The sequence below is a fragment of the Cynocephalus volans genome, chromosome 1 (genome assembly GCF_027409185.1).
Source record: "Cynocephalus volans isolate mCynVol1 chromosome 1, mCynVol1.pri, whole genome shotgun sequence".
Taxonomy (NCBI): domain Eukaryota; kingdom Metazoa; phylum Chordata; class Mammalia; order Dermoptera; family Cynocephalidae; genus Cynocephalus; species Cynocephalus volans.
In genome coordinates, this window is record NC_084460.1 from 248,611,786 (window position 1) to 248,624,709 (window position 12,924).

General features: G+C 40.6%; 1 protein-coding gene and 1 non-coding gene across 2 annotated transcripts in view; one reads left to right on the forward strand and one right to left on the reverse strand.

The window, feature by feature from the left end:
* Positions 1-12,564, reverse strand: part of CERKL (ceramide kinase like) — a 120,851-nt gene extending 108,287 nt beyond the window's left edge. Inside the window, exon 1 of the mRNA XM_063085928.1 lies at positions 12,327-12,564. Within this exon, the coding sequence (XP_062941998.1) occupies positions 12,327-12,564 (238 nt within the window). The remainder of the gene's footprint in view (positions 1-12,326) is intronic.
* On the forward strand, positions 3,504-3,610 carry LOC134365323 (U6 spliceosomal RNA). Its single transcript, XR_010022032.1, has one exon. It is a non-coding gene; the product is annotated as a U6 spliceosomal RNA (small nuclear RNA).
* Positions 12,565-12,924: the final 360 nt, after the last annotated feature.

Genomic DNA, 12,924 nt, shown 5'->3' on the forward strand with positions numbered 1-12,924 from the left:
TATTTCTCTTTCTGTGTCTGGCTTATTTACTTCACTTAACATAATTTTTTCCAGGCTCATCCACGTTGCTATATATGGCAGAATTTCATTCTTTTTTAATGGCTGAGTAGTATTCCACTTTGTATATATGCCACATTTTCCTTGTCCAGTTGTCCATCAATGGACATTTAGGTTGGTTCCATATTTTGGCTATTGTAAACACAGCTTCAATGAACTGGGTGCAGGTATGCCTTCAACATGATGGTTTCCATTCCTTTGGGTATATACCCAGCAGTTGGATTGCTGAATTGTATGGTAGTTCTATCTGTAGTTGTTTGAAAAACTTCCATACTGTTCTCCATAATGGCTAATTTATACTCCCACCAACAGTATAGAACAGTTCCCCTTTCCCCACATCCTTGCCAGCATTTGTTATTCTTGGTCTTTTTAATAATGGCCAGTCTAAGTGGGGTGAGACAATACCTCAGGGTGGTTTTGATTTGCATTTCCCTGATAATTAGTGATGTTGAGCATTTTTTCATGTACCTATGGGCCATTTGTATGTCTTCCTTTGAAAAATGCCTATTATCTCCTTTGCCCATTTTTTAAAATCAAACTAAAAAGCTTCTGCACAGCAAAGGAAACAATCAATGAGCAGAAAGACAACCTATGGAATGGGGGAAATATTTGCAAACTGTACATCCGATAAGGGATTAATATCCAGAATATATAAGGAACTCAAACAACTTCACAGTGAAAAAACAAATAATCCAATTAAGTTATTTTAAATTGGAAAAATTCTATTGTGATATTTTTCTAATCCTTATCTCCTAGAGATACATGCTGAGAAGTTTATAGATGAAATTATATGATGTCTAGGAATTGCTTCCAATTATTCCAAGAGAAAAAGGGATGGGTAGGGCATGGATGACACCAGTGGCCATAAATTGTAAACTGTTCAAACTTGATAATTTGTTACATAGAGCCTCCCCTCTCTTGGGGGTGTAAGTGGAAGCTCACTATATAACTCTTTCTACTTTGAGTTCGGTGGTTTCCATAATAAAATATTGTTTTAAAAAAACTTTAAAATTCCCATTAACAAGGGAAATATTTTTATTATCTTTTAATTCTATTTTTCCATGAACTTTTTGAAGTGCCCTCATATCTCTTCCACTTTCTTCATTTACTGAGAAATTGGAAATAGCCAGAGAAATGGAATAAGCTGCTGCAGTGGAACTGTCTTAAGCCTGAAATAAGTCAGATGATAGTTTGAAAGGTGTTTGACTTTGGTTTGAACCATGATGCTTCACTATTACTCACTTAGACAGCACACTGACTCCTGAAGGCATCAGGAGGAATTCTTTCTTGCTTGATTGAAGAAGCAGCACAGCCTGATGGATACAGCACAGGCTCTGGAGTCAGACTGCCCGGCTTTGAATCCCTGCAACTCCATTACTAGTATGACTGTGGGTAAGTTACCTAACACCTCTGGGCCATGGGGATAAACATCCATGTAGACTGCATAGTCTCACTAAGAAGGTTAAAGGAGATAAGATACTTAGCACAGAACCTGGCAGAATAAATGCCATGGATTATTCATCATTCTCAATCACGCACTGGGCAGTGTTGTGTAGCAGCAGTGGTTGTTTCCAGGACACTGTTTGATGGAAATCTTGAAATGTACATAGGAATTCCCTGATGCCAGCTGGTATATTATTTTAGACCTATCTTTAGGCTTACCACAAGTCCATAACACTATGCCAATGATTAAAAAAAACCGAAAAGCTTACCAACTGGAAAAAAATTCTTTTTGTATGTACACCTGCCTGTTTGCCTGCCAACCTCTGGATTCAATCATTCATCACACGAAGGATCCTCAACTTCTGGTGCACATGAAAAGTGCACCAAAAAAGTTAGCATAAGGTTTAACTTCCTTCTACTCCATTCTCCTCCCTTCCTTCTCTTTTACTTCCTCCAGCACATACTGAATTTGGAGAACACAAGAGCATATAGAGAGCCAGGGCTACTGAGAGTTCCGCCCCTTTGTTCAGCCCACGTGTGTGTATATACAAGCATATATATGTATGTGTATATATATGTGTGTATACACACACACACACACTCATACACACACACACGCACATCCAGAACACAACCGTTCAGCATGTACTACTCCATTATTGGCATAGTACCTCTCAAACTTGGGCAGGAATACAGTCATATAGAAGGCATTTGAGAGGTCTGTGTTTATGGCTTTGATGATGCTTATAGACCTGTCAGTGTCTAAGAGATAATCTAATAACCTAGTCAAGTAATAGGCTAGGTGGAAAAATAAGCAACAAGGTTCTGATGAGTATGCTAGTACTGAGATCACACAGCTATAATGAGTTTGCCTACTATGTCCCTGGCCCTTTAAATAAGGATGGTCCCACTTTCTCAAATTACAGAGGCTACAAAAATGCCCAGTCTAGGCAATAATATCTTCCTGTGTAACCAATCTGTACCTATTGCCCCAGCTCTTTGATCCTTTTGCTTTGTCATGTTTGTATTTCTACAATTCATTTCAGAACCTCCTTCTCTGGACAATTCCATCTGGATCACCTTATCTGGTTTACTGACCTTTGTCCATCCACCTGACTGTCAATTTCTATGTTCCTTAGCTTCAATTAAAGTACTATTTCCCACTCCTAGGAGAATATTTCTGAGCTAGTTCCACTCCTAAAGGGCCCCACAGGGGTGTGGGAAGGGGAGAGAGGAAGGGAACACAGAAGCAGACCACTTCTAAAGTGCTTGCCTTCAAATGGCGCTATGTGTTTGTAGCATTTTGGGGACTAACATTAGATTGCAGACTTTCATGGAGTCAGAGTACACAGTCTAGGATAATTACCATTTCTAACATACTATTCTTCTATTAAAAAACAGACTGCCAAATTTCAGTCCAAACAATTAATCACAATGACTATGAGGAATAACACAATGATTTTTTATTGACAAGACTTCAACTATACTACCAGCTAAATAATTCACAGATAATAAGAACATTTTTTGAATATGCAAATATGTTAAAGAGCTCTGACACTTTGGTATCATTGGACTCAATTGCTTTGTCTTTGAACAGACAGTTCAAATTATATGACCATATCAGATCTATGTTGGGGTTAATTTTTTGAAAACTACACCTTTCCTTCTATATAAAGATTAAAACTAAAGCTTAGGAATAAAGGAAATAAACACCTTCAGTGCTTAGAGCTGAGTTCCCCAACACAGTTGCCACTAGCCACATGTGGCTATTAAATTTAAATTAATTAAAATTAAATATAATTTAAAATTCAATTCCTCAGTCATACTAGCCAAATTTCTAGTGCTCAATACCACATGTAGGTGGTGGCAACTGTATTGGACATTTCAGATACAGAGCATTCCCACCATCGTAGAAAGTCTAACCGGACAGTTCTGCTTTAGAGAATTCACTCTGCATTTGTTTTTCTGTGAGGACGAATTTACCTTAAGAAAAAGCTAAAGCCATGCTGGCTTCAACAGCACATAAACTAAAATTGGAATGATACAGAGAAGATTAACACGGCCACTGTGTAAGGATGCCACACAAATTTGTGAAGTACTCCATATTTCCAAAAAAATGTTTGTAAAAGCTAAAAACTTCGAGAATATTTATATGATAGATGAATAGACCTGTCAAAACATTTAAAAACTTTATAAGCAGATAGTACCTGCAGTTACTAAGTAAACTTGATTCTTTACACCATTTGAAAAAAAAAAAATCCTTCAAATTTGACAGCTTAGGAACGTACCAGCAGTTTTTTTTAAAGAGGCAGTTTTCTTCTTAAAGTGTAGACTGAGGAATCAAAGCAGCATGTTTTACTGAGTAATTAGTCCTTCAAGAATTCACATGAGTAATAGGTCATTTTGGGGTTTAACCCCTGCTTCCATTATTTCTGACCACACGGTCACCAACAGATGTCTCACTTTGGATGTACACAACAGAACACCGGGTATCTCTTTCATGTACATCTGTTCCAAAACAGCTTAGGCAGATTAATACTTAGAATATACTCTTCTCTGCTAAGTCCCACATAATCACTAGCTCTTGCTGTTTTAAAATTTTTTTTTTCATTTTCACATTTTTTCACATTACCTTTCATGTAACTAAGTTTCCAGCAAGTAAATATGTTTATATAAACTTAAAGCTCAAGAAAATCATTTTGACTCTCTTATAACAGTAAGAAACACTTTCAAGACCTTATTTTGAAGCCCAGCTTCCTTAGGTTTTCTGGCCACTGTGCTGATGCAGCTGAGGTCAGAGTTGCAGTAGGAATACTCTTTTGAAAAAAATAGAACATGAAATTGTGTAACCTGAGAAAGTATATAAAAAAAATAGAGAGTTGTATAAGTGGGAGCGAAGAAGGAAAGACAGACAGACCACAATAAAATGTTCAACTTTTAGAAGGAGAGGACAAACCTATAGTTACTAGAGGTGAGAAGGGGGGGGGGGTAAGGGACACAAAGAATAATTACATTTTGTAATAATGAACATGCTAGTAATACTGATTTGATCATCACATACTGTACACAAATACTGACAGTCAACTCTGTACCCCATAAATATGTATAATCAAAAATAAATTTTAAAAAAATAGTTGTAATCCATAATTAAAATTTGAAACTTTTTTTATTTTTAACAATATTTGAAACATAATATTCTAATGCTAATCAAAACAGATTATAAAATCTTTGCTCAGAATTTTGATAGAGGCTAAAGGAAAACTGAAATAGAATGAAGAAAAGTTGAGACTAGTCCTTTTGTCCTTTGAGAAAAATCTGTGTATAACTAGCTTTTATCTATTCTTTCATTCTAAAAAATGATTTCTTCCCTTTCAAAGGCAAGACCCATGCCAAAGCTATTGCCCATCTCTCATCATTGTGGCCTGAAGCTGAGAAGGGGAGCAAGGGACTTTGGCCTATATTTCCCATGTGGTTATTCTAATTAGAAATTCATTGGGGCTGCGAAGTTCCTGCTGTAAAATACAACACCCCTCTACACACACCAGACGGTTGCCCCCACTGACAATTCAAACCTTACTCAGATTTAATTTGACAAAATGCTCTAACGCCTAAAGTCTATAGAAATAGGTACTTCCTTTAAAATGCAGCTTCACGGGTGGTCAGAGCCTCATTTTGCAGATGAATAAACTATCACTCAGAGGGGTTAAATGACTTGCTCAAAGTCAGTTACTTGTTATTTGCAGGGACAAGATCTCAGGTGCCCACTCCTGAAACCTTTCCTACACCACAGATTGTGAGCAGATTATAGACAGCTGGAGAAGGGAGGCTATAAAAGACTTTCCAGCGCTTGTCGTACTTCAAGGTACTACCCATCCAGGAAATCATGCAGTTAATTTAGTGAATCCCAATCAGCATTTGTTTGTAATGAAAACAACAGAGTAACTCTCATATAGCACTGGTAAGAAGTGTTTTGTAAAACTTTTATTTTAGAAAATCAGATATCAGCACAGAAACGTGAACAGTCCCTACAGGGCCATCTCTTCAGGGGACCGAGGAGGAGTGGAGAAGACCCACGTTTCCAACATGAGATAACACTGGGCATTTGACATTTCTGTCATAGAGATACCTAAACTGGTCACTCTAAAATGTACTAAAATATGAGCTTAATATTGTGTAATCTTACCCATTACTTACTGTCCCCATCTGAAGCTTTTCCTTTATGGGAAAATAGATTAAAAACATTACACTCAAACAGGACAGTAAACTGATCCTACTCTGGGGATGCACAAAAATGCTTGTATCTTCTGCTTTAATCTAACCCTTCAAATAAATACTTACCACTTGGTGAGCACGTGTTCCTAGAAATTTTTCTTTGTTTGAGATTTAAAACAAAGCCAGGGGGCTGGCCGGGTACTAGCCAGCTGCCAGAGGGGGGAATTAAACAATGCCAATAGGCAATTGGTGATGCTTTTTAAAATACTGAACTCTGAAAATATCCGATCCAGTAAGAGCACGAGCTAAGGGCTAAATTATGAAATATGCAAATTAGTTTGTGGCATCTGACGATGTCCCTTTTCTGAGCTTTCTTCTCCCTTTTTGGCACCTCACGCTCAGTCCCTGGCACGACTTGAGGGGCTGCCTACACTGGGGCACTACACTTGACCTGATCTGTCTTGGCAGGATCCTGTAACCCAAGCTTGTCCAATTTTTTCCATTTGGCCTCAAAAAAACTCAGATCTCTCTCTCATTTCTGAGGATTTCGCTCCCTCTTAAGTCACAGACAGCTAGCTCGACAATTACCTTATATTAACATGAATAAACTCATGTATTTTTCCACAAGTAAAATGGTCATAATTTGCGATTCTAATAGAAAGATCCTAAGACACCACTGCAGGCAATAAACAAGGTATTTTCTTAACTGATGATGCCTTTTGGTACCCACAGGTTATATTATAGTGGTGGCATACTGACCTATCTATGCCCTGCTCGGTGCTTTCGACCATGCGGCTCAGCAAAATGGAACCTTCTTGCCATGACCCTCACAGTGTAGAAGTGGGACATCAGCTCCTAAATTAGAAAGCCTGGGATAATATAAAGTTGAAATGACTCTCAAGGAGCTTACCGAATGGAAAAATACCAAAACTTTAGTCCATGTCTCAGTGTATGAGATCCAATTATGCCTAAAGAAAAAAACTACACAGAATCTTCATTAGTTTTAATGAATATACACATGTGAGCATTCAAAAAAGCACAAAGGAAACAAACTTCCAGTCACTAGAAAAGCAAGGAAAAGATACAGTACACAAAGAACAATTTGTAATTCTTCCTATCACAAGATGGTAAAATATGAGGAAAGTACTGGGAAATGATGACGCAGAGGTAGGCAGGAGTTGAGCATGGAAATCTCATGCCATGCTAGGAAGCATGTCTCTCATCCCACTCCCAACTTCAGTGGATTGCCAACAGAGAAGTCATATTCCTGCTAGGTGAAGGGAGAATTCAAGCAAACTCAGTCTTTTACCCACTGCTCCAATCAAGGCACTTCCACCACTATCTGTTATGTATCAGGGATCCTTAAAAAGGGCTGGGAGTGCGGATACTGCTCTTGAAGGTAATGAAGGGTCAGTATTAAGGAGTAATCAAGTTACAATGCAATAGGCAGAATTAAAGTTCACGAGACCCGTCAACGAGTAGAACATTCATTCATTCAACCAATACTGTTTATGTGCCAGGCACTCTTCAAGGTGCTGACAGTAGACAAAACAGATATTCCAAATGTCCTCCCTTTTCCTCATCTAGATCCAATTTCCATCCTTTTGAACCTTCTCTGTGCCCTGGGAAGCCACAATGCATGGACTACATCCTCTGGCTTGTCCTTGTCCTATGGCTTCTAGTTGGTTTTGGACTGTGGTATGAGCCAGAAAAGAGAGGGCTTCCCTCCCTTCTTTTGGGATTGGTTGAGGAAATCAGCCAAGCTGAGACAAAGGCCACAGCTTCTGTCTAGTGCCCTCCTCCACACATTCCCTCTGAATGCAGGCTCAGGCACCTGCTCTCTCACTTTGCCCTTTTGGGCCTAAGCATGGCATCACTTGACCATCTATTTCTAGTTCCAAGAGTACCTCACTATCCCTACATCCTGCTTACACCTTCATAACTATTGCCTTTTAAAAACACTTCTCAAGTTACCCTAATATGAATGTGCTATTTTGCTTCCTGTTAGGACAGTTAATAATAGACAAAAATTCCTGCCCTCTTGAAGTGGGGTGGTGGTGGGGAGGACAGACAGTAGAAACTACATAGCATATGAGAAGATAAATGCCATTGAAGAATATAAGATGGTAAAGGGATCCAGAAAGTGTGCAGGAGAAGAGAATTTTAAATAGGTGATCAGGGAAAGCCTTCCTAAGAAGGTAGGAGTTGAGTACAGGCCAAAAGGAGACAGAATAGGACAAGTAAGAGATTATAAAGGCCTGAGCTAAGGCAGTGATTGGCTGGACAGAGAAAGTAGGTAGATCTGAGAAATACTTAGCAAACAGAGTGGGCAGGACTGGTGGTGATTAGTAATGAGTGAAAAAAAGTGAGGCTGGGGTTGCCTGCAGAATTCTGGCTTAGATAACATTCCAGGTAGTCTCCTAAATACTGCTTCACATATGAAGCCAACATATTTACTATTTATAAATGCAACTCTATCATCCATCCAACATGAGTTACGAGGAATTCTAGTTCTCTTCCTAATTATTACACCATAACTTACACACACCTAAAAAAGCAAAGTTAAGTATTCTCACAACTGACTAATTATTAGTGAGTTCCATAACCATGATAGGGAATACAAGACCAAGAGTTATTCTAAGAGCAAGAAAAGTTTCTTTTCTTGTCGACATATCAAATCTGAAGGTAGATGAGAACAGTGGGCAAGACTGATAAACTAGGTGCCGGTGGTGTCACAGAAGCGAAGGCAGCTCAGTCAAAGTCAAAGGAAGGAGAAATCCAAAAAGCTAAGAGCTGAAATTTCCCATTTGTTTGGCCAGTTAGAAGGCTGCTGCTAACCTTTGCCTGGGCATTTCAGCAGAGGGAAAGAACAAAGCCAGGTCTCAGGCGGTTGAGGAATAATTAAGAGATGAACTAATGGAGATAAACTAATTTTTCTAGAAGCTTATCGGACCAAGTGAGAAAAGAGGTAGGGTAGCAGTTAGAGAGCGAAGCTCGTAGGATCAAGGCAGGGGATGGTCAGGATGGGAAAGGCCTGAAAATATCACTATGTCACTATGCATAAGGGGAAGAGCTGGTGGAGAGGGAAGGCTACAAACCTAAGAAAGAGGGTATAAAAGATGAGACAGATTCCTAGATGAGGCTGAAGAGATGGATGGGTTGGCCTTGAAAAGGCCTCCGTGCTGTGGCCATGGAGGCAAATAAAGTGAATGAAGGTAAATGTCACTAAAATGGAATAGGTTTAGAAAGTCTGAAGCTTCAATAAAAATTGTGATATGACCATCGCCAGTAGTAGAGCTTGGGATAAAGAGGGACACTGTGAGCCAGACTGTTTTAAATTAATATAGAAGAAGAGCTGGAGAAAAAAAAAATCCTCATGCTAGTGGGTAAAGGGTCACAAAAATCAACTACAATGTATATTGAGAAGTTAAAAAATAAAAATAAAAAAATAAAAAATCCTCATGCTTTCTACTAAATAAAACCTTAACTCCTTACTGTTGTCTTCCGGCCTCTATTTGCCTGTGAAATATTCTTCTGCTACACTTTGAAAGACTTGACCAGTCACTATTCCCAGAAAATGGCCTTCCATTTTCTGCCTCCACTTGATTTCCTTACCCTGGAATTTTTCTCCCACTCCTATCACACCTTTAGTGGGTTGAATAATGTTCCCCCAAAAGTCAGGTCCAGCTGGAACCTCAGAATATGACCTTATTCAGATATGGGGTCTCTGCAGTTATAATTAATTTAAAGATTTTAAGATGAGATCACCCTGGATTTAGGATGGATCTTAAATTCAATGACTATTTTGTTCTTGTAAGAGGAGGAGGACACCCAGAAGGGAAGGCCATGTGAAGACAAAGGCAGATATAAGAGTTATGCTGCCACAAACCAGGAGACACCAGAAGCTGAAAGAAGGAAGGATCCTCTCCTAGAAACTTCAGAGGGAGAATGGCCCTGCTGACACTTTGATTTCCAATTTCTGGCCTCCAGAACTGCCAAAGAATAGGTTTAATTAATAAAACACCATAACCCCTCATAAAATACTTACTATTCAACTCAAAATCTTTCTGGAAGTAAGTGAAGACTTAAACAACAAACAGGTCCTCCAAAAAGCAACTCCTGTGAAGAATAGATGTTTCTTTCCCCTGAACACAATGAAATCCTTAAAGGCCCACATCTTACAGACCTTTATATAACTTCACAAAGCACATATTAGTTGCTTAATGTTTGATGAATGAATGTTTGGTGACTTACAGTCTTATTGTTTGGAGTCATATGTTTTCCCTAAAAAGTAAAATTTCCTTGAAAGCAAAGACCAGGTCTTTTCACACCTTCATAGCATCTAGCAAGGTCTTAGCACTAAGTACTAAAATATTAAAGTTAATTTAAGGGGATAAGCACTAATTAAGTTAATATCTTGATTAACTAGACCTAATATACTCAACTGAAAACATTTCTTTCCTCAAAAAAGAAAAGAAAAAAAGTGCTGGTGCTTTTGTGCCTCCCATTTTGACTTACAGGCTCTCCTCACAAGCCTCACTTCCAGGGGAAAGGGTAACCCATTAGTCCAAGTCACCCTTGAACCCAATAAAGAGAACTGCAATCATATGGTTATACTCATTTACCCTGCCTACAAGACCATCAATGAGTCACAATTTTGGCAGTGATAGCCCTCATAAAATACGTTAGTGTCTTTACTCATTACTCAAGATGGAAACCTAGGGAAAGATCACATGGTTTTATTTCATCAGTGTAAACAACTAAGGCACTATGAGGTTTAAAAACTGAATGGTCTTGCAAACATCTCATATGTATGATCTCATAATGCCTAGTGACCCTACCCTTTCCTGAGACAGCAAGTCAACTGCCAATCAGCAAGGAACATGGTCTCCCCCACTACATCCTACTAAACCATGTGCTCCTTGATGTATTTTCTCTTCCATTCAATTTCATCTGTCTTTCACCACTCACATCGAAGTTAATTCAACATAAGGGAGTATTTCTCACATTTAAACATATCTCTTAATACCTTCCTCTCTTTTCCCACTCTTATTATTTTATCCAAGTAAAACACCTCTTGGTTTCATTTATAAATAGAAGTACTAACTAAGGTGCTAGGCTTCTGTGCGTCCAATTTGGAGGCCCAAAGTGGTCTGAATACCATGTCTTAATTACAAAAAAATGCTATGCCTATATGAAGGAAGAGAAAACCAAATGATTTTAGGGTAATATTAAACATAAAGAATCAGCACTTGCAACCTTTAGAGTTATGAAACTATCAAGATATCTTATAAAATCACGCTGCCAAGAGTGCTAATTAAACCTATTTTTTCTCAACCATCACTCAGGATAAAACAGCATTTCTTCTTTCGTGTCATTATTTGTTTTTTCATGTACCAGCATTGCCATATTGATTTGTATGACCTCTTATTGCACAATGTCACATTTTAATTCTACAGTATTTCAGCTTCATCGAGGTTTGGCTTTGGGGGTTAATTATAAACTTCTATATCTCATAACTCTCAAACTGAGTTAATTCTATATCCATATCCCTAGCTTTTAACTTCAAAGATTCAAGAAAATACTTCACCCTGGTTTTCAAGACACCTGAAAACATTTTAATTAAGGTCAAAGGTAGTTTTAGTCAACTGAGGAGCATGACAAAAGCCGCAGCAGCAGAATTCACACAATCAGTGCCGGTCCCTGACTAGTTGATTTCATTTTGTTAGACTTTTGAACAAGAAACTTTAAAACAGTGACTTTTTCTGTTCTATAACAAATAGCACATTGTGTCTTGTTTTCCATCAGGGGACAGCAATTTTTTTAATTTCATAAATCTGCATTTAGCTAAAAGAGGCTGTATACCACATTCCAAGGTCTTCCCCTCGATCATGCCTAGACTGAGACTTGAAATATTTCTCTTGTAAACTACAGCACTGTACCACTTCCTAAGTAACCAAAGTTTTAAGCCAATAAAAGGCAAATGAACGTAAACCGCACGATGTAACCATCACAAAATTGTGATCCAATATTCAAGAATCAACATTAAAAATCAAAAGTTTTTAGACTGAGACTGAAGAAGTCTTGATTCTAGACAATGGCAGGGAATGTGAAGGCTGGAAAAATCCAAGAGAGAGACCCCCAAGTCTTGGGGCTAAGTTTTCATAAGTCAGCAACGTGAAGGCTGGATTGAGAACCCATGTGTAGGCGCATTCTGTAAACGATTTGTACCTCCAGCGCACCGTCAAAAGCTGACAGATTAAAACTTCGACTTGAAGGGGCGGGGCCGGTGACCTTCCGCGTTGGTAAGTCACCGCCCCTTCGGGGCTCAAGTTTTTCCGTGTAGACGCAGAACGGAAGCGAGTGTGACGTCTGTCTGGGGAGTGTACCCGGAGTGGGGAAGCCAAGCAGCCGGAGGACGCCCGGGTGCTGCTCGGGTTTTCCCAGTCGGGAAGCAGGCGGTGGCTTCAGCACACGGTAGCCCGCCAGGACAGAGGAGGAGCCCGGGGAGGGGAGGGACGAGGCGGGCGGGGCGGAAGCGCCGGGCGGGGGGCGGGGGCGGGGAGAGGGCGGCCGCGCCGTGGGAGGCTAAGGCGCCCGCCGGGGCCACTCACCCGCTGGGCGCTCGGGCTGAACGGGCCGCCACCTCAGGGCCCGCTCGCTCAGCACCACGTCGCAGCTGCCCCTCCCGATCTCAAAGATGCCCCGGAGCAAAATCTGCTCGGCCGCCGCCTCCGTCTGCTGCGGGGACTGTAACAGCGACGAGGGCACAGTGGCCGCCTCCGGGGGCGCCTCTTCCTCCCGGCCGCCCACCAGGGCGCTCACGCGGCTCCCGTGTCTTCCCCGGGGCATGGCGGAGCCGCAGGGTGGGCCGGAGCCAGGGGCCGGGGGAGGTCGCGACAGCCACCGCTCCGGCTGCGTCCGACGCTGCCACGGCAACGGCGTACAGGGCAGGAACCCGGGAGGGAGGCGGGGCCGCTCCTGACCTAGCCCAGCAGCGTTGCAGCCAGCCGCGCGTCTCCGCCGCTCACCACTAAAAGACCTAGGTCCAGGGGCGAGGCCTAAGTGTCTCTCTCCGCCTCGTCCCTACTGTTTCATAGGATTTAGCGCATGGCATTACCCTGAGTTGTGTAAAGTTTGAGCGCTCCTCAAACTTTAACTTGCACATGCATGTTCACCTTGTTAAAGTGCAGATTCTTATTGAATAGATCT